This window comes from Salmo salar, chromosome 15, assembly GCF_965601325.2.
Source record: "Salmo salar chromosome 15, fSalSal1, whole genome shotgun sequence".
Classification (NCBI taxonomy): domain Eukaryota; kingdom Metazoa; phylum Chordata; class Actinopteri; order Salmoniformes; family Salmonidae; genus Salmo; species Salmo salar.
Genome location: NC_138305.1, coordinates 91,061,436 through 91,083,221, shown reverse-complemented (window position 1 = coordinate 91,083,221; position 21,786 = coordinate 91,061,436). Strand labels below are relative to the sequence as shown.

The 21,786-nt window shown below is 45.8% G+C and overlaps 1 protein-coding gene across 4 annotated transcripts in view; it reads left to right on the top strand.

Moving 5' to 3' along the window:
• LOC106572434 (IQ motif and SEC7 domain-containing protein 2) overlaps positions 1–18,932 on the top strand; it is an 82,286-nt gene extending 63,354 nt beyond the window's left edge. For 2 of the 4 annotated variants that reach the window (XM_045696222.2, XM_082962149.1), the window contains exons 2-14: positions 6,087–6,393; positions 6,558–6,878; positions 7,061–8,106; positions 8,266–8,427; positions 10,558–10,680; positions 10,829–10,995; positions 11,343–11,482; positions 11,681–11,806; positions 11,982–12,081; positions 12,307–12,468; positions 12,706–12,897; positions 13,265–13,314; positions 13,889–18,932. In XM_045696222.2, the coding sequence (XP_045552178.2) occupies positions 6,087–6,393; positions 6,558–6,878; positions 7,061–8,106; positions 8,266–8,427; positions 10,558–10,680; positions 10,829–10,995; positions 11,343–11,482; positions 11,681–11,806; positions 11,982–12,081; positions 12,307–12,468; positions 12,706–12,897; positions 13,265–13,314; positions 13,889–15,079 (4,087 nt within the window). In that variant the 3' untranslated portion in view covers positions 15,080–18,932. Of the gene's footprint in view, positions 1–4,769; positions 5,169–6,086; positions 6,394–6,557; positions 6,879–7,060; positions 8,107–8,265; positions 8,428–10,557; positions 10,681–10,828; positions 10,996–11,342; positions 11,483–11,680; positions 11,807–11,981; positions 12,082–12,306; positions 12,469–12,705; positions 12,898–13,264; positions 13,315–13,888 lie in introns of those variants that run through there. The other 2 variants (XM_082962148.1, XM_082962150.1) reach the window with 2 other exon arrangements.
• Positions 18,933–21,786: the final 2,854 nt, after the last annotated feature.

Below are 21,786 nucleotides of genomic sequence, written 5' to 3'. Positions count from 1 at the left end.
CTTGAGTTGTTTTTCTGTTCTTAAGAAGGTGGCTTCAACCCCACTCCTGTTGTAGGGAAGGGCACTTGGATCTTGAATCCAGGGGTATTTTGTGTCCCAGTGCGGTTCATCGCTGTGAGCATCTGCTTTGATGTACGTGAGGCCTTTCCTTATGATCTCCAGCTCCCTTTCCTCACTCAGAGTCATTTCCTTGCCTCCTGGTTGACAATTGCCGCACCGGCATCCTCCACACTTCGGTTCGCAAGCTGCTCCAATGCTATCCCATTTCCACCAATCCAAGAACTCTCTGCGAGCAACTGTGCTTTTGGTTTCAGCTGTGAACTCTTGTGTTTTAATTATCTCTTGATACTTGACAGCGGTTGCTCTCATGGATCGAGCAAAGTGCGTTCCAGACCTGTGCGCGGCCATATCGACTTCTTCAAACAGATCTGGATGTGCTCCACCAACAATCTTTCCTAGCGGGCTCTCCCATAAGACAAGGTCTCCAATCACCTTCACTCTTTGCGGAGCAAGTCTTCCTTCGCGGTGGCTTATCAGTAGCTCAATGCTCTCCGGTCTCCTCAGATCTCCTAGACTGACTTCTGGGAAGAACTTCTTGAGTTGCTCAGGTTTGATGACTCTGTGGATGTTGGCAATTTCATTCAAACCATAGCAGACAAGCTCATGGGCTCTTTCTGTGCCTCTAGGCATTTTGACCCTCACTCTGAGGAGATATCTTCTGGTTTTAACCTTCATGGCCATCCCCCCCAACTCCATGGACGACTAAAGTGATGTTTTCACTTCGAAGATTTAATCTCCTGGCAGCTCTGTGGGTGATATAATTTGTGTCTGATGCCAAGTCGATCAGGGTTCCAATTTTTTGTCCTGCATTGGCAGTTACCTCGAGCAGCATTAGAATAACTGGCAATTCTTCTACTGCACCTGACACAATCTCTCCAAGCTGGATCTTTTCACCACAGTTTGTCTTTGCGGTGATGTTGGTGAACGCTCTCTTGAATTTGTCCGCCATCTCTGGGGAGAGTTTAGATACAAATTCTTCCTGCTCCTCAGTCCGCGTATGCCTTCTCACATTGAATTGTCTTCTTTCTGAGTCACTCCTCCTGAAGTCTCCCTTCAGGCATAGAAAGAAATGGTGGTCTTTTTTACAGTTTCTGTTCCTGCACAGGTATGCCTCTTTGCATTCATCATCTTCTCCATGACAGACCAAGCACCTCTTGCAGGCCCCCAGCTTTTCTACAGCAGCCAACTTTTCCACCGGCTTCAGTTCCTTGAAACGCTTGCAAAAGAATATATTTTCTCTGTGCTTTTCATCACCACACACAACACAGCCTCCTTTCGTTGTGGACCGCATATTTCCTCTCCATGCAAGCATTTCTCTTTTCTGGCCTTTCACTCACTCCCAGCTGCTCCAGTTTTTCAAGAATTTCCTCTTGTGTTTTCAGGAATTTAAGAAGGTTCTCAAAGTGATTATCTGGTGTGACATTATTCCTCGGATTAACCATGAAGACAAGCCACTCTCTCTTGATGTCGTCAGGTAACTTGCTTTCTATGGATCTGATCACTAGAGGGTTGTTGATGGCTCCTGTGTTTCCAAGCTCCGTGAGGTCATCCAGGGCCTTCTCTATAGTTTGGATCATGTCGATAACTTTTCTAGGCTGATTTGCCCTTAAAGCAGGAATTTTCTCCAGATCCTCCATTATCTCCAAGGCAATTGTAGACTTGTTTCCATATCTGTTTTCCAGCACCCTGAACATGTCCTCAGCAGTGTTGTAGGAAGACAAACGGAGGCCTCTGCATATCCTCTCATCTATACTGTCAATGAGTTGGATCCTCTTTACTTCGACTGAGCCTGTTGGTTCCCCCTGCTTTTGCAGACTCTCCCAGTCTCTTCTCCATCGATGGAAGTTCCTTTTATACCCACTGAACTTGGGAAGACAGATTGGCTTTATCCTCAGTGTCGGTTGTGGAGCTGGCATGGGCACCTGCGGCACTCTCCCTCTGTCTCTCTCGTCTCCTGCAATTCTTTGTGCTGTGAGAAATCCTGCCCTCCTTGCTTCAAGGTTGTTGCCGAATGCCTTCAGATCCTTCACTCTCCCTCCGAGCCTTTCCTTTTCTGCCACCGGAATCCACATCTCCCACTCTGCTAGGCTTGCGATTGCATTTTGGACTTGTGTTTTCACACTATCCCACCGTAGCTCAAAGCCATCTCTGTTTACAGCGGTAACGGGTATCTGAGCAACTCCATCACAGGCTGTCTCGGCTTCATGGATTGCAGACTTCACCTCATTTTCGCCATATCTAGGCCATAGATTGGACTGGACCATCTCCCTGACCTCATCCAATCGTGCTTCGCATTCTTGGAACGTCTTCTCAACTTCAGTCTGCTTCTCCTTGCTCAGTTCAGCTTCTTCACCCTCATCGGTTCCAGCTTCAATGTCTGCCAGAAGGCCAGCCCTGTACTCGTCATTTGTCTCACTGACCGTCCTCGCCTCCGACTTGAGCTTCTTGAACCCCTCTTGTAGTTCTCTTTTAGTCATGTGCTTTGCGACTCTGCTGAGGAAGTTTGCCTGCTTGGTAAAAGTGCTTTTAGCTAAAGTTCTTTTTTGCTTCAGCTCCTTCACTGTTATTCCAAGAGCTTCCTCCGCCATGTTGAGATGTCAGTCAATATTCCTCTCTGCGACGACAGCTTTCCTGACTTCAGGCCTTTAATCCTTTTGTCTTCACTGCCACGCGGTTATCAACTGTCAAGTTGTGTATGGTTCACACTGCAGCTCTTTGCCCAAACTTGAAAAAGGCCTTTAAGGACTGAAGGACGCAAGGGACAACTCAATTGTCTTCTGACTTTTTTTATTTCTTTAGTCAGTTAGTTAGTTAATTAGTTCTTTAGTTAGTTAGTTAGGTTGATAACCTTTAAAGGCAAAACACAAAAAGAAATATACATTATTTCAAGTAAGGTCATTTCAAATTAAATATATAATCTTAATGTAGTCATATTATCTAAATTATACTATATACTAAATTAGACAATTGGTCTCAATTCTCAACACAAATAAACACCTAACTGGCCACAATTTTACACAACAATGTCCATGTGCCTACCGGTTGAGTCTCCAGAATCCTAAATGAGCTGAATGTGTATGGATGAGAGTCTCCTCTTCCGTGAAGGACTTCCAGTGAAATGCTTTTCCACCAAACATTTCACCACCTGCTATCACAAAGGTGCACCAGTATATATGTTCCCCAGGGAAACACAAGCTAATGATGGGTTCCACAATGCATACACTCTTTCGCCCCCTGCTGGTGTTTTATCTTTGAAATCAGTTGAAAATCTGAACGCCTTGAATATGAATACCTGTCTTTTGACGCAACAGTTGTAAATGACTATTGTAGCTGGAAACGGCTGATTTTTTATGGAATATCTACATATGCGTACAGAGGCCCATTATCAGCAACCATCACTCCTGTGTACCAATGGCATGTTGTGTTAGCTAATCCAAGTTTATCATTTTAAAAGGCTAATTGATCATTAGAAACACTTTTGCAATTATGTTAGCACAGCTGAAAACTGTTGTGTTAATTAAAGAAGCAATAAAACTGGTCTCCTTTAGACTAGTTGACTTTCTGGAGCATCAGCATTTGTGGGTTCGATTACAGGCTCAAAATGGCCAGAAACAATGTACTTTCTTCTGAAACTCATCAGTCTATTATTGTTCTGAGAAATTAAGGCTATTCCAAGCGAGAATTTGCCAAGAAAATTAAGATCTTGTACAACGCTGTGTACTACTCCCTTCACAGAACAACGCAAACTGTCTCTAACCAGAATAGAAAGAGGAATGGGAGGCCCCGGTGCAAAACTAAGCAAGAGGACAAGTACATTAGAGTGTCTAGTTTGAGAAAGAGATGCCTCACAAGTCCTCAACTGGCAGCTTCATTAAATAGTACCCGCAAAACACCAGTCTCAATGTCAACAGTGAAGAGGCGACTCCAGGATGCTGGCCTTCTAGGCAGAGTTCCTCTGTCCAGTATTATTTTGCCCATCTTAATCTTTTCTTTTTATTGGCCAATCTGAGATATTACTTTTTCTTTGCAACTCTGCCTAGAAGGCCAGCATCCCAGAGTCGCCTCTTCACTGTTGACGCTGAGACTAGTGTTTTGTGGGTACTATTTAATGAAGCTGCCAGTAGAGGACTTATTTTTCTTATCTTCTTAAAGCATTGTTGGTTAAGGGCTTGTAAGTAAACATTTCACTGTAAGGTCTACACCTATTGTATTCGGCACATGTGACAAATACAATTTGATTTGATGTACATCAATGCAGTACCTCTAATAGTCCAAACACAATGTACATCAATGTGAAGTATAGTACAAATGTAACTGATGTACACTTATTGGCCACTACCATTTCTCGGTACAGGAAATGCTGTTAAAAACCCCTATGACGTGGGTACACAGCTTCCTCTCCTGTGATGTTCTGATTGCTAAGGTGTTGTAACATCAACACTCTGTTGCTATTGCACAAATAACATAGTACTCTCAACTTCAACTAATGTGTCTACTGTGGCTGTGTAAGGATCATTGGTGTTCTGTTTCCATAGTCCTCCAAAGTGTTCCTTCCTGTCAAATATTTTCTGTCAGCTCCACACCAACACAGGAAATCACTGCTTCTCAGGGGAAGAGAATAAGATAAACAAGAAAAAGGGAGGACCAAAAAGAGAGAGAAAGAACATATCTTTCCAAATTGTTGTACCCTATTCCTACAGAACGTGTTGTAACCACTTAGGTATTTTACAATGACGTTTGCCTGCCTCATAGTCTGAATATAGCTTTCACCACATACATTTGCACACTGCCAGTTTTAGTTTCCTTGTGCCTCTGCTCTGTCATTATGTTTTCTTCAGGGAGGGAGAAAGAACCAGAGGGCAGCGCCTGGACAGAGGGGGTATGGCAAGGGAAGGAAGTCAAGGCAGGAGCATATGACTGTGGTGAAATGGTTACTCATTGACTGCCTGGCTGACTGGACTGGCTGACTGTTGCTACATGGGATAGAGAGCAGGACAGTGGAGTAGCTGTTGGATTACCTGGAAGATCAGGCCTGAGACGACTGTTGGGCTTTACTGTATATGAGGCTGTTTCTGTTTCTACATGCCTATCTCTAGTTATTTTGAACAGTAGGTCATTATGTAGGTTACATCAGACACGTGTATGTTGTAGTACTGTACAGGCCTAGTGGGAGATGTTAACGTTTATATGTATAAGTGTTTGTTTCATAATCTACTGTATTTGTCAATAGTACAGTCCTGTGTGTCCATGCGTGTGAACTTATTGTAAAGACCGGGTCTTTCCGGTCAGGTATGGAGTTAGTGGCATGTGACAGTGGAGTGTATTTATGGCTAATGACTGCCCCAATGTGAAAATACTTGTTATCTTCCTGTATGACAGAGAGAGAATGTGAGACAGAAAGAGAGAGAGACTCGCTGCTAAAAAGACAAAGAAATAGAGAGAGAGAGAGATGTCTGAACAAGGGCACTGAAACACAGTAAGTAGTACATTAATAGCACAGGGAGTTTGTCCGGCCTGGAAAGAAGGAAAGAAAGAGACAGAAAGAGAGAGAGAGAGGACAAAAGAGAGAGAGAGGGTAGAGAGAGAGAGAGAAAGGGCAGAGACCCTGTCACCTGCAGGACTTTGGTTCACAAGGCAGGAAACTTCCCGATTCTGTCAGCTCCAGTGGAAGGAACATTGTTTTGGTGGAATGGGTCATGCTAATCCAGCCTGTAGCTTTGATCACATGTTGTTTTATTACCATCGTTGTGACTGAAAGGGTTGCTGCACATAAAATGACCTATGTAGAATAGCTGGAGTCAATTATGATCTTTGTTGTGGTGAGAAGCTAAGTACAAAGTTCCAGTTTGAGTGTGTGAATGTGTGTGTGTGTAAGTTTGGTCCTCTTCCATCATGAGATCCAGCAGGAGAAGTTAGTGACAATACATCTGTGTTTGGGACTGGAGATTGTTTGGGGCTGGGGATTACTGCAGTAAAGTATGTTTTCATCAAGCCCTTTCCCCTCTCATTCATTCTTCTGTACCCAGTGTGGAAGCAGAAACCCGATGTGTGGAACCGCCAGGGCCCCACATAGACGGCCCTTACAGCCAGACCACAGCGTACCTGCGTGGCACCGAGCGCTACAGTGACAACAGCAGGTGTCCTGGTCCTCCAGGCCCCCGGGGGCTTCCGTGTGTGGCCCCTCCCAGCTCGGCCAGCCTTGCCTGGGCCCTGCGAACACGTCATCAGCCTGCCAGTCTGGCCCTCCGCAAGCAAGAGGAGGAGGAGAACAAGAGGTGTAAGGCCAGTCTCTCTGACAGCTATGAGCTCTCCACAGACCTACAGGACAAGAAGGTACATGTAGGCCTGCCCTGAGGTGTGGTTAGAGTATATACACTATGGTTTGAACTGTGAAAGAGAAGGAACAAGCGTGACAACATGCATTACTTTACTGGCAGTGAGTGTTGTGGTATCCCTGTCTATAACTGCTCTGTCCCCTGTTCTGTCTCCTCTGTCAGGTGGAGATGTTGGAGAGAAAGTACGGTGGCTCCTTCGTGAGCCGCAGAGCAGCCCGGACCATCCAGACGGCCTTCCGCCAGTACCGTATGAACAAGAACTTTGAGCGCCTCCGCAACTCGGCGTCCGAGAGCCGCATGACGCGACGCATCATCCTGTCCAACATGCGGCTGCAGTACTCATTTGACGACCGCCAGGCGCAGCAGCAGGGGGCCGGAACACAGACAAACTTCACACACAGTGTGGGTATCGGTCCTCCTCATTCACCTGACACAGAGCGGACAGGAGACTACACACACCTAGAAGACTCCTTCTCCAAACAGGTCAGTCAGACAGCTGGTTCTTTAACTACAGCAGTAATATGTTGAATCGGGTGGCTGGTTCAAATAATCCTCAATTGGAGATTCTATTCAATTCTATTCCTGTTTGAGTCTTTGTTTTGTCACACTGCCGGTTGAGTATCTGTACCTAATAACTGTACTGAGCTTCCTCTCACCATGTACAGGTAAAGTCCCTGGCTGACTCCATAGATGACGCCCTGACCTGCCGTGGAGGGCGGGATGACTCCCAAGAGGGTAGCAGGGAGGGCGGAGGCATCAGTGATGACTTTGGGGAGTGTGTGTGGAGCAGCAGCAGTAACCCCTCATCCCGCAGAGGCCTGGGTGAGAGATCTCGAGGAGGTGGTGGAAGCCTCAGCATGCATGGAGACAGCACAGCAACCTCCTACAGTGATGTCACTCTATACATGGATGACTGCATGCCCTCCTCGCCCCTGTCTCTGGACCGGGCCCCCAGCAGCACAGACACAGAGTACTGGGGCCCCAGGGGGGGCGTGGGGGGCCGTGAGGACAGCAGGGATACTGAGGGAGGGGGTAGTAGTAACAGCCGTCGCAGCACCCCCTGCACGGAGTGTCGAGACTACCGTCTAAGGGGCGCCCACCTGCCCCTGCTCACCATCGAGCCCCCCAGCGACAGCTCCGTGGACACTAGCGACCGTTCAGACCGTGGCTCCCTCAGCAGACAGATCTATGAGCAGGAGCCAGCAGGAGGAGCAGGCTCTCCTCAGGGAACCCTGAAACACTCCCCTAACACTCCCCGCCCTGTCTCCACAGCAGCAGCGCAGGGCCAGACCCGCGCCCCTGGCCGGGGCCCCCCCCTGCCCACTCACATCCCCCATCACGTGGCACACCACCATCACCACCACCCTCACCACCACCAGTACCCAGACACCCCCTCGTCCTCGTCCTCCCCCCAGCAGCCCCCCACCACCCCCCTGTCCTCCTCCTCCTCTGCTGCGCTGCCCCCTGGTGGCCTAGAACAGCCCTGTCTGTCTGACGGGGACAACGACTCTCTCAACTCCACCACCAACTCCAACGAGACGGTGAACTGCAGCTCTGGCTCCTCGTCTCAGGACAGCCTGAGGGAGCCCCTACCCCCCCTGGGCAAGCAGACCTACCAGAGGGAGAGTAGACACAGCTGGGACTCACCGCCATTCAACAACGACGTGGTGCAAAGACGCCAGTACCGCATCGGACTCAACCTATTCAACAAGTAAGACATTTGCAATCCATTCATATTTTACTAAATAAACTACTTAAAACAAACAGCCACGTATCCCAATCATTGAAAGTAAAACCTTCAAAATAGGACAAGTAGGATATAGCGTCTGGGGAGTCTTGTCATTTTCTGATTGGTCTCTGTGGTTCTCAGGAAGCCAGAGAAAGGGATCCAGTACCTGATCGAGAGAGGCTTTGTGTCCGACACTCCGGTTGGGATCGCTCGCTTCATCCTGGAGAGGAAGGGCCTGAGCAGACAGATGATTGGAGAATTCCTTGGTAACCGGCAAAAACAGTTCAACAAGGACGTACTGGAGTAAGTCTGGGAATGAGGGAGGGAGAGAGGTAAAGGGGTATAATTCAGAATGGGAATATACAGTAACAGGGGATAACAGGGGATTACTAAATCCTTAATTTAGAGGGGATACTAAAGGATATTCTATCCTTTCATTTTATTTTTATCCTGTGATATTTCCTAATTTTAGGGTATTACTGGTAGTTAAGGTTCTTACTGATACAGTGCATTCGGAAAGTATTCAGACCCCTTAACTTTTTCCACATTTTGTTATGTTACAGCCTTATGCTAAAATAGATTTTTTTTCCTCATCAATCAACACACAATACCCCATAATGACAAAGCAAAAACAGGTTTTTAGAAGTTTTTGCAAATGTATTAAAAATAAAAAAAACAGAAATATTACATTTACATAACTATTCAGACCCTTTACTCAGTACTTTGTTTAAGCACCTTTGGCAGCGATTACAGCCTCAAATCTTCTTGGGTACGACGCTACAAGCTTGGCACACCTGTATTTGGGGAGTTTCTCCCATTCTTCTATGCAGAGCCTCTCAAGCTCTGTCAGGCTGCACAGCTATTTTCAGGTCTCTGCAGAGATATTCAATCGGGTTCAAGTCCGGGATCTGGCTGGGCCACTGAAGGACATTCAGAGACTTGTCCCGAAGCCACTCCTGCGTTGTCTTGGCTGTGTGCTTAGGGTCGTTGCCCTGTTGGAAGGTGAACCTTCGCCCCAGTTTGAGGTCCTTAGCACTCTGGAGCAGGTTTTCATCAAGGATCTCTCTATATTTTGCTCCATTCATCTTTCCCTCAATCCTGACTAGTCTCCCAGTCCCTGCCGCTGAAAAACATCCCCACAGCATGATGCTGCCACCAGCATGCTTCATCATAGGGATGGTGCCAGGTTTCCTCCAGACGTGGCGTTTTGCATTCAGGTCAAAGAGATCAATCTTGGTTTCATCAGACCAGAGAATCTTGTTTCTCATGGTCCTTTAGGTGCCTTTTGGCAAACTCCAAGCGGGCTGTCATGTGCCTTTTACTGAGGAGTTGCTTCCATCTGGCCATTCTACTATAAAGGCCTGATTGGTGGAGTGCTGCAGAGATGGTTGTCCTTCTGGAAGGTTCTCCCATCTCCACATAGGAACTCTGGAGCTCTGCCAGAGTGACCATGGGGTTCTTGGTCACGTCCCTGACAGAGGCCCTTCTCCCCTGATTGCTTAGTTTGGCCGGGCGGCCAGCTCTAGGAAGAGTTTTGGTGGTTCCAAACTTCTTCCATTTAAGAATGATGGAGGCCACTGTGTTCTAGGGGACCTTCAGTGCTGCAGACATTTTTTGGTACCCTTCCCTAGAGTATTTCTGTTTTTTATTTTTAATACATTTGTAAAAATGTATTTTTTTTAAACTGTTTTCGCTTTGTCATTATGGGGTATTGTGTGTAGATTGATGAGGGGAAAAAATTATTTTATCCATTTTAGAATAAGGCTGTAACGTAATAAAATGTGGAAAAAGTCGAGGGTTCTGACTACTTTCTGAATGCACTGTATATATTGGGCTTAAAACCATCTCAGCTTTGCAGATTCTAGATCATTTATTCTGATATTGCTCCCAGGTAGCTTGTTTCTGGTCACAGGTTCAGGAATGGCTGAACAAAAATCTATAAATAGCACTGCTGGGAGATTTGGAAAGCCATAGTCAATCAATCAACAATATAATAATACTCTTAGCAAAAATATAAATCTTTAAATTACAATCTGTGGATACTATGCGATTAGAAAGCTTCAAACATATGTAAAACATCATAACACAGTTGAAAAAGATGAATGCATGGAAATCAAAAGAGGTGGCCTAAGGAGATAGATGGGATGGGCTGAGAGAAGCTGAGGGAATCTGGAATAGTTATGACTGATAACACTATGTATAGTGTACACATGGTATGATCCATCTATCCAAATTCAATGTATATAAAAAAAGTACCATGTAAATGTATGTAAAATGTTAGTAAAATGTTTGTGTGGCAAAAAGCTTTGAAAACAAAAATATAAAACAGAAATGTCAAAATGTTGTCCTCCGAGACGTGGGGAGGGGGGTTTAAAAAAGTCCTTGGGGAGGCTACTGTTACAGTGTTGACTGTGTCTCCTGTGTGTGTTGTAGTTGTGTGGTGGACGAGATGGATTTCTCTGGGATGGACCTGGACGATGCTCTGAGGAAGTTCCAGGCCCAGATCAGAGTTCAAGGAGAAGCCCAGAAAGTAGAGAGGCTCATAGAGGCTTTCAGGTGTGTTTACAATGTATTCCTGTTAACGTGTACAATAGTCCTGCTTTGCCAAACTCATGGTTCTACTACATTGTTAGAGTGATAGAGAATGTGTGTTGTTTTTGGAAATCTCTCTTAAGATTTTATAACATATTCTTCTTTCTCCCAGTCAGCGGTACTGTGTGTGTAACCCAACGCTGGTCCGCCAGTTCCAGAATCCAGACACAATCTTCATCCTGGCCTTCGCCATCATCCTCCTCAACACGGATATGTACAGCCCCAACGTTAAGGCAGAGAGGAAGATGAAGATAGAGGACTTCATCAAGAACCTCAGAGGTGCGGTTGGAACAAACACATCCATACACATGCGCACAAACAAAATAATAATGTAACATTAAACTTAGCATATGGCTCCCCCTGGTGTTGTGAGAAATACAATTCTCAGGCTGCCACCCAGACTATAAATTAGCAGGGTACTGGGATAAATTATGACTATTGCCACTGCGTTTGTCTCATCCTTTTGGCTTGTATGAGTTCTGGGTCATGACTCATGCCTCCCAGATAATGCAAGTCTTGGGCCTTTCAATCAAATGAGCAACATAATACAGCAGGAAATAGATTGATGTAGGTGCATTTATACATGAACACATAACAGCCTGTCTCTTTCTCTGCATGTCTTCTAGGAGTGGACAACGGCCAGGACATTCCCAGGGATTTATTGGTTGGGATCTACCAGCGCATCCAGAAGTGGGAGCTAAGGACCAATGATGACCACGTGTCCCAAGTGCAGGCAGTGGAGAGAGTCATAGTAGGCAAAAAGCCTGTGAGTTGTCTGGGCTTGAAATGTAACTGTAGCCCCGTGTCATTTCCCTGTTTAGCCTGCGAGGAGCTGTGTAGTACTGGCTCTTGTTGCTATGTGTTACAGCTTTGACAAGCTGTAATACTAGTACATTCTTTGTGTTACTGCTCAGCCTTAAGGAGATTTAATACTAAACTCGTTTTCTTTTTGTGTTTTGTGTAGGTGATGTCTCTGCCACACCGCAGGCTGGTATGCTGCTGTCAGCTCTATGAGGTGCCTGACCCCAACCGACCCCAGAGGACAGGAGTTCACCAACGGGAGGTCTTCCTGTTTAATGACCTGCTGGTGGTAAGGCTTCCTGTAACACGTCCTCATAACAATGGGAATTCCTATGAGAGCGTCCTACTATGGCTATGTAGAGTTGGAGACCACCAGGCTATCCTAAACAATATAGAAATATGTAAGAGTGATTTCCTCTTTTCCCCTACCTAAACAACCATATCTTCTCCATTTGCTTCCTCAGGTAACTAAGATTTTCCAGAAGAAGAAGACTTCTGTGACGTACAGTTTCAGACAGTCCTTCCCTCTAGTGGAGATGCAAGTCCACATGTTCCAGAACTCCTGTGAGACCCTGTTCCCACCTCTGCCTGCTCCTCATATTCTTCACACAACTCAACCATCCATCTAGATACTACATTAACTGTCTCCTCTGTACACTAGGATTCCCTTTCGCTCCCTTCACTCTGTGTGTGTGTATCTATATGTCTATGCCTGTCATCATAGGTCATAAAGTTAACAGCCATACGATAAATGTTGTGTTTTTATGTTCCTCTCTGTCTGTCACCCAGACTACCTCCACGGTATCCGCCTGACCTCAGCAGTGTTGGGTGGGGACAGTAAGGTCCTTATCGTGTTCATGGCGCCCAGTCAGCAGGACCGCACCCGCTTTGTCAGTGACCTGAGAGAGAGTATAGCTGAGGTGCAGGAGATGGAGAAGTACAGAGTAGAGTGTGAGTACACCTCCCCCTGTTGGTCATTATGGGGAACTACGGCTGTGTGTGGGCGTATTGGTGTGTGACTCGATGAAGTAACAGAGTGACTATTGCTTTCCTGTATCTTACCCAATCCACCTGTAAGTGAATTACAGGAAAACAGGCAGTGATGTGGGAGTATTGCTTTTAACTACTTATATTGTCAATCTCTCTCTCTTTCTCTCGATCTCTCCCTCTCTCTCCTTCAATCCGTAGCTGAGTTGGAGAAGCAGAAAGGGGTGATGAGGACTGGCCTGCTGACCGGCTTGGTTGGAGGCGGAGTGGGGGTGAAGGGTGAGGTGGTGAACGGCACCCTGGGAAGGCCCAGTCTAGATGACAACTACTCTGCGGGAGAGGGACTGAAACGCTCCGCACTCAGCTCATCTCTCCGAGATCTATCAGACGGAGGTGAGACACACACACACACACACACACACACACACAAACCACTCTCTCTTGAAAATGGTGCCTTATTCTAATAAAATACTCTCACTAATCCTGCCGGTTGATAGATATGCTATTTTTACTGACTGACTGGGTTCTTTATAAGAATGAACTGAAATTCTTCAGACACTATAGTCTAGACACTGAGAGGGTACCCTACCCATGGGACTGCTTTAGATTTTTCCTTGCTTCGCTTCCTGTTTGCATCGTGTTCTATTTCCTCTGGCACATGAATACACAGTATCTGCTGCATCTCTGCAAGCTCACTCGGAAACATTCTGTTACTGTATTTCCCCTCTTCCGCAACCTGCCTCTTCCTGGCTGGGTGCAGGGAAACGTGGTCGCAGTAACAGTGTTGGCTCCCTCGACAGTACCATGGAAGTAAGTCGGAATGGACTAACTGAATTGTGCACCTGCCCCTTTAATACCTGCCCCTCAAGCACAGCCATCTCAGTACATTAATTTAATAGAGCCATAAATGTGAAGTCATTCCCCTCGTCTTTGACCCTGACCCATCATTAGCATGTTCTCTGTGTGACTGACGTGTGTGACTGACGTGTGTGACTGACGTGTGTGACTGACGTATGTGATTGACGTGTGTGACTGACGTGTGTGACTGACGTGTGTGACTGACGTGTGTGACTGACGTGTGTGACTGACGTGTGTGACTGACGTGTGTGACTGACGTGTGTGATTGACGTGTGTATGCGTGTGTTCTGGAATGTGCTTTGTATAACCATGCCTCTGGGCTCTCACACCTGCCTGTGCATGTTTTTGTTCTCAACTCTTGTTCTTCTCCATTCTTGCATTGTTTGTTTGTTTCAATGGTTTGTTGTTGATGTGCAGGTGTTGTGGTGTTTGTAACCTGACATACTCATTGCAGTGTTCCAGTGATTTGTGATATGATGTCATATGTTTGCAGAGCTCCTCCTCAACTGTCCTTCCACTTCCTCAGGGTTCCATCATTAGCAGCCCCCGGCCCCACCAGTGTTACCCGGTTCCGGGCGTGATCCCAGGCTGCTACCCTACAGAAGACTACCGGCCGCATCGCCCCATCCTGAGCCCCGGAACAGGGGTGGGGGGTGGGCCGGGGCAACAACAGACCGCTGCTGGGATGGGAGTTGGGGGGGTTCCCAGCAGTGTAGAGAGAGCAGGGGTGGGGAGCGGCCCTGGGGGGGGCAATACGGGCTCCTTCCTGGGCTCTCTATTCGGCAGCAAACGCGCCAAACCGCCAAGTCCCCTTATACCACCGGGGCCACCCTACCCCGCCCCTGTCCCCCCACCCACTACGGGAGGGCCCCCTCCTCACTCCCCATCATCTCTGTGCCAGTCAGAGGGGGGCCCTTCCAAGATCCAGGCCCTGCATGCTCAGTACTGCCACACGGCCGCCGTGCAGCCCCCTCCCCCCTACTACCATCACCATCGCTACCACGTCCAAGCTGGCCCTCCTCCCTTGCCAGGAGGGGGCGTGCCCCCTCATATCCTTCAGAGAGGGCCGCTCCCCTGTCGCCCTCCTTTTGGCCCCCCTCACGCCCAGCTCCAGCAGCTGGCCCATCTCTCCCAGTTTTCCCAGCATGGCATGCAGGGTCGCTACGGCAACATAGCTGTGGGCTGTCCTCCCCCCCTTTCTCCTCACTCCCAACATTCCCAGAACCCCCAGTTCGCCCTGTACCACACGCAGACCCCACAATCTATCAGGGGGTGCGCTGTGCCAAGCAAACCTCCTCTGACTTTGTCTCACTCCCACCCGCACCCCCACGCACACTCCCACACCCACCCCGGGCACCCACTCAGTGCCGCGCCACACCCCACCGCCCACCCACATCAGTCTCACTTCATTTTTGGCACGCTGCCCCACCAACATCAGCACCAGCAGCCGCCCGCCTCCGTCAACGCCCATCACGCTACGTCCGCCGCCCAGTATCAGCCCCAGTACCCTCCTCTCTCTTCCATCCCCCCTCCCCCCCCCCACTCCCCTTTACCCCCCCCTTCTATCCCCCTTACCCCTCTTACGCCTCTCTGCCCTCACCCCCCCCAGCACCCCGGGCAGCCTCAGCAGGGGCCCCAGGTGACGGGGGCTGGGGCGACTGGCACAGGGGTCAGCTCCAAATCCAAACCTATCAACCGGATCAGCACGGTAGTGTGAGGAACAGAACGTGGGGGCACAGAGGGCAGAGGTCAGAGGGCACGATGGAGGAAGTGGGCAGAGCTAGGGCCAGGGATAGAGCCAGGGCTAGTAGAGGTGAGCAGGACAGCAGCAGCAGTAACAACAGCGCCAGTGACAAAAAGAAACGCAACTTATTTCGCCTCTGCTACTTTCATCTCCGCTTCCCACACATGTAGACAGAGAGACCAGAAGAGATAGTTGGAGCTGGATAGCATGCATATACCTGAACATACAAACATACCTTCACACATACAGTACAGGACACACAAGCACACACAGGCAGAATCAACACACATAAAGCAAGAAACGCCCACATGTATGCACACAAATATGTTTGTATATAGTATAGGCAAAGGCTAGCGCAATCATGCATATAACACATACACTCCGTGGTCAGTTTATTAGGTACACCCATCTAGTACCGGGTCGGACCCCACTTTGCCTCCAGAACAGCCTGAATTCTTCAGGGCATGGATTCTACAAGGTGTCGGAAATGTTCCACAGGGAACATTTGGCATCACGCAGTTGCTGCAGATTGGACGGCGGTACATTGGGTTTGGTCAGCAACAATGTTCAGATATACTGTGGTGTTCAGTCGTTGCTCAGTTAGTATCAAGGGACCTAACACCACTGCCACCAGCCTGTACCGTTGACACCAGGCAGGATGGATCCATGGGCTCATGCTGCTTACGCCAAATCCTGACTCTGCCATCAACATGATTTACATTTAAGTCATTTAGCAGACGCTCTTATCCAGAGCGACTTACAAATTGGTGCAATCACCTTATAATATCCAGTGGAACAACCACTTTACAATAGTGCATCTAAATCTTTTAAGGGGGGGGGGGTTAGAAGGATTACTTTATCCTATCCTAGGTATGATGCAACAGGAATTGGGATTCGTCGGACCAGGCAATGTTTTTCCACTCCTCAATTGTCCAGTGTTGGTGATCGCGTTCTCACTGGAGCCACTTCTTGTTGTTTTTAGCTGATAGGAGTGGAACCTGGTGTGGTTGTCTGCTGCAGTAGCCCATCCGTGACAGAGTTGTGCATTCCGAGATGCCGTTCTACACACCACTATTGTACAGCGCCGTTATTTGTCTGTCTGTTAGCTTGCCATTCTCCTTCGACCTCTCTCATCAACTAGTTTTCGCCCAGAGGACTGCCGCTAACTGGATGTTTTTGCACCATTCTCTGTAAACCCTAGACACTTTAGTGCATGAAAAGCCCACGAGGGCAGCCGTTTCTGAGATACTGGGTCCGACGTGCCGATCATACCATGCTCAAAGTCACTTAGATCACTCGTTTTGCCCATTCTGTTCAATCGAACAGTAACCAAATGCCTCGATGCCTGTCTGCCTACTTTATAGAGCAAACCACAGCCACGTGACTCACTCTCTGTAGAAACGATCAATTTTTGTGAACGGGTGGTGTACCTAATAAACTGGCCCGTGAGTGTATACTGCAGTTGTATAGAGTTTGCGTTGCAGTTTCTCAGGTGTATTCTATAAGCTCTCAGCACACACTTATAAGGGAAAGTCACAGGTAGGAGCAATGAGGTAGATTTCTGAAGTTGGCAGCAGGCAGGAAAAAGTATCACACACACACAATTAATCATTTCTATAGCCATAGAACGGATGCTAGTAGTAAATGTACAGTAGAGGGCCTGTAAACCAGTGTTTCACTGTCTGAACTATTATTGGAAACTCTGGACACTGCCAAGACATGAGCTTGAAACTGTTTTAAACACAGGTACCAACATGTAATTGTGCAACGTTATTAATTGGACAAATCTAGTCTCTCGTAATGAAGGAAGCAACCAAGATTTGGTTCTCTGTCGTCGAGATTAGGATAATGCTGACCAATAGAAAGACCAACCCCACCCACCTGGAGCTGAAAAAGTCTTCAACACTAAATACATTCCAGCAGGGTTGTGCATTGTAAACAGCCATTGAGGATAGTTGCAAAAAATGTCCCTTGACTTTGCAATAATTTATTCAGCTTAATGTCTTTGTTAATTTCCATGGCAGGTCTTCATCACTGAAAGGTATCCTTTTTGAATGTAGACCTCAGAGAAATGTTGCTTTGTCTTAAACTTTTATGACTATTGCACGGTTCAATAGCAGTCTTATGCTCTATGGTCTTCTACATGTTAAGAGAAGTCATCTGATTTCATAAGATTTACATGCATTCCCTATGGGGTGTGTGGATTAATGATACTACAAATCATATTTTTGAATGTTTTTAAGCTTTTTTTGCTGTTGAATAAATGTTACATATATACTTGCTATGAGTATGATGAATATTGTCTAATAACATAACTGTTTTGATCCAGTGATTAATTATATATAAATAATTGATTGATTGATTGATTAGATGTTTGATTATAAATGATTATACAGAGGATATATACACATGTATTAATTCCCTCATACTTTTGATATGTAACGAGGGTGTTATAAAGTGTGATTTCTTTTTGTTCTCTATGATGATTGCCATCGATAACTTCTATTATCAGTTATTATTATTGATTGTTGAAAATATTAGTTCATATTTATAACTTTTTGTTATAATATAGTTGTGTACCCTCTCTATCTCCCTCCCTTTTTTCTGAACTTGCAGTGGCACAGTGTCTAAAAATGGGGTCATTGGAGTCTAAATTCACCTTAACAGATAGGGGACCATTTTAAATTATGTTTATGTAGTCTTATGTGTTTTGAATCAACTCTTTCCAGACCCCTTCGAAATATCCTCTTAAGGGCTTTGACCTTTGAGCTGGTCATATACAATGACCCTAATTTAATTGGTGACCCTGCCGTTTGTGTTCTCTCTATTATCAGGAGACTCGCTTACAAGCATCAGGTCTTGTTGAGTTTCTCACATGGCGTGTGTTTGGACAGTTTATGTCTTTGAACAAGCACGCTTTGTAATGCAGTTTTGTGATTTTGCACACGTGGTGTCTTAAAGTCAGAAATTGCATTCTTTTAAAAACGCTCCTCCCATACCCCCTTGCCAGTCCTCAGAGAACTCACCACCACCCAAATACCCTTCACCCCAGCAACCTTACTGAATGTGCTTGTCATTAGATCAAACAAGTTTGCTCATCTTCTCCTCTATCATCTCTGTCGACCCACTTTTTAACCTCCTCTCTCTGTCCTTCTATTGCACTGTGTTAGAACAATGCTAGGTTGAAGAAGGGACAAAGGAAGGGACAAAAGGAAATAATTAAATTTTAGGATGTAAGATGTAGTTAGAAATGTTAGACAATACTTGTTAAAACTAAGAGACAGATTAACTTTAAAATCCAGAATAAGAGTATGTGTAGTCAGGGAAAAATAAGAGGTTTTAGGGGTGGTTAATGTTGAAGCTTTGTGTTGGCTACTTCCTGTCTAATTTCCTCTGTATTGTACCTTTGTGACCCCTCTTGCATGAATATATCTGCACTTATTGAATGGATTGTACTGTATAAATATGAATGTACATATTATATTACAAATACTTAATAACTTTGGAAATAAATATTTCCATTTTGTTATTAAGGTGTGTGCCTGTGCGCGTGTGAGCGTGCATGCCTGCGTGTGTGAGAAAGAAAGAGGAGCAGGGGGACTTTGGTCCGATTTAATTATTTTTATTTTAGACTGAAGGTTAGATAATAAATTAGAGTACTGAAATGTTTGTATGTCAGAGCACTAATTGATATTATTTTAAACATACAACAAGTATGATCCTAAGAATTTAATTTGTGTATGTAGTAAGTGTAAACTGAAAGAATAGAGAATTGAGATGTGAATATTTATTGCTTCTGACATATTAAAAAGTGTCCTTGCAGTGACGCGATCTTCTGTCTTATATTGACGTCTTCTTGACTGCAAATGTGATGGATGATGAACACAGCTCCATCATTGGGCTTTCTAAACCCTGTTTTACAATGTAATCAACAGCACCATCTAATGGCTAAACGCAATTTCTGCCACCCATGATCATGATGTCCCTGGGACGTGATGCTCTTGGAACAGGTATTATTCCTGAGACTGATTGTAGGTGTGATACTGAATGAGGTCCCTAGGACTGGACAACATAGCTTTTTCTTTGTACTTCATTTAAAAAAAAGTCTCCAACACCAGCCTAAATCCTATTATGGGGAGGCAGGTAGTCTAGTGGTTAGAGCGTTGGGCCAGTAACCGAAAGGTTGCAGGATCGAATCCCCGAGCCGACAAGGTAAACATCTGTCACTCTGTCCATGAACAAGGCAGTTCACCCACTCTTCCCGGTAGGCCATCATTGTAAATAAGAATTAGTTCTTAACCGAGTTGCCTAGTTAAATAAAAACAATTAAGTAGGTAGTGATTTATGACTTCAGTTTAAAACTAGGTTATAATAGGCATGGCTCACTCATCCAGTCGTGTACATTTGTGAGGTGAAAAGGAAAAATGTCCTTCATTTATGCTTAATTTTATCAGGCAAATAATTCCCAGCATTAAGCCGATCACCAATGATTTAAAAAAAGTATCCTATCAGATAAAAAAAAGTAATCGATCATCATCACCCCCAACTGTGTTTTGATAGCCAAATACACCTCTGCTGTTTTCAATCAAGATCTCAGCGATCACTGACTCATTGCCTGCATCTGTAATGGGTCTGCGACCAAACCTCATCACTGTCAAACGCTCCCTAAAACACTTCTGCGAGCAGGCCTTTCTAATCGACCTGGCCGGGGTATCCTGGAATGACATTGACCTCATCCTGTCAGTATATGATGGCTGGCTATTCTTTAAAAGTGCCTTCCTCACCATCTTAAATAAGCATGCCCCACTCAAAAAATGTAGAACTAGGAATACAGTGAGGGAAAAAAGTATTTGATCCCCTGCTGATTTTGTACGTTTACCCACTGACAAAGAAATGATCGGTCTATAATTTTAACGGTAGGTTTATTTGAACAGTGAGAGACAGAATAACAACAACAAAATCCAGAAAAACGCATGTCAAAAATGTTATACATTTATTTGCATTTTAATGAGGGAAATAAGTATTTGACCCCTCTGCAAAACATGACTTAGTACTTGGTGGCAAAACCCTTGTTGGCAATCACAGAGGTCAGACGTTTCTTGTAGTTATCCACCAGGTTTGCACACATCTCAGGAAGGATTTTGTCCCACTCCGCTTTGCAGATCTTCTCCAAGTCAACAGGCCCAAATCGGAGGGCCTGTTGTCCGGACCTCTGGCAGTCTATGGGTGTGCCACGGGGTTCAATTCTCGGGCCAACTCTCTTCTCTGTATACATCAATGATGTTGTTCTTGCTGCTGGTGATTCTCTGATCCACCTCTACGCAGACGACACCATTCTGTATACTTCTGGCCCCTCTTTGGACACTGTGTTAACTAACCTCCAGACGAGCTTCAATGCCATACAACTCTCCTTCCGTGGCCTCCAACTGCTCTTTAACGCAAGTAAAACTAAATGCATGCTATTCAATCGATCACTGCCCGCACCTGCTCGCCCGTCCAGCATCACTACTCTGGACGGCTCTGACTTAGAATACGTGGACAACTACAAATACCTGGGTGTCTGGTTTGACTGCAAACTCTACTTCCAGACTCACATTAAGCATCTCCAACCCAAAATTAAATTTAGAATCGGCTTCCTATATCGCAACAAAGCATCCTTCACTCATGCTGCCAAACATACCCTCGTAAAACTGACCATCCTACCGATCCTCGACTTCAGTGATGTCATCATAAAATAGCCTCCAACACTGTACTCAACAAACTGGATGCAGTCTATCACAGTACCATCCGTTTTGTCACCAAAGCCCCATACACTACTCACCACTGCGACCTGTATGCTCTAGTTGGTTAGCCCTCGCTTCATACTCGTCGCCAAACCCACTGGCTACAGGTTATCTACAAGTCTCGGCTAGGTAAAGCCTTATCTCAGCTCACTGGTCACCATAGCAGCACCCACTCGAAGCATGCGCTCCAGCAGGTATATCTCACTGGTCACCCCCAAAGCCAATTCCTCCTTTGGTCGCCTTTCCTTACAGTTCTCTGCTGTCAATGACTGGAACGAACTGCAAAAACCTCTGAACCTGGAGACTCATATCTCCCTCATTAGCTTTAAGCACCAGCTGTCAGAGCAGCTCACATATCACCGCACCTGTACATAGCCCATCTGTAAACAGCCCATCTATCTACCTACCTCATCCCCATACTGTATTTATTTATTTATCTTGCTCATTTGCTTGCTCCTCTCTACGTGCACATTCATCTTCTGCACATCTACCATTCCAGTGTTTAATTGCTATATTGTAATTACTTCACCACCATTGCCTATTTATTGCCTTAACTTACCTCATTTGCACTCATTAGACTTTTTGTTTTCTTTTGTTCTACTGTATTATTGACTGTATGTTTTGTTTATTCCATGTGTACCTCTGTGTTGTTGTATGTGTCGAATTGCTATGCTTTATCTTGGCCAGGTCGCAGTTGCAAATGAGAACTTGTTCTCAACTAGCCTACCTGGTTAAAAAAAAAAATAGCAAGAGGTGCCAGTAGGTATATTACTCCGTGTCACGTACCTGCATCATGCAACTCTGCCATCCTCCACATCTGAATTAATGTGCAGTACCGTCTGCTGCCATTCTTATTCATTGAATATTGGCACACGTTTTAAACTATATACTAATTGT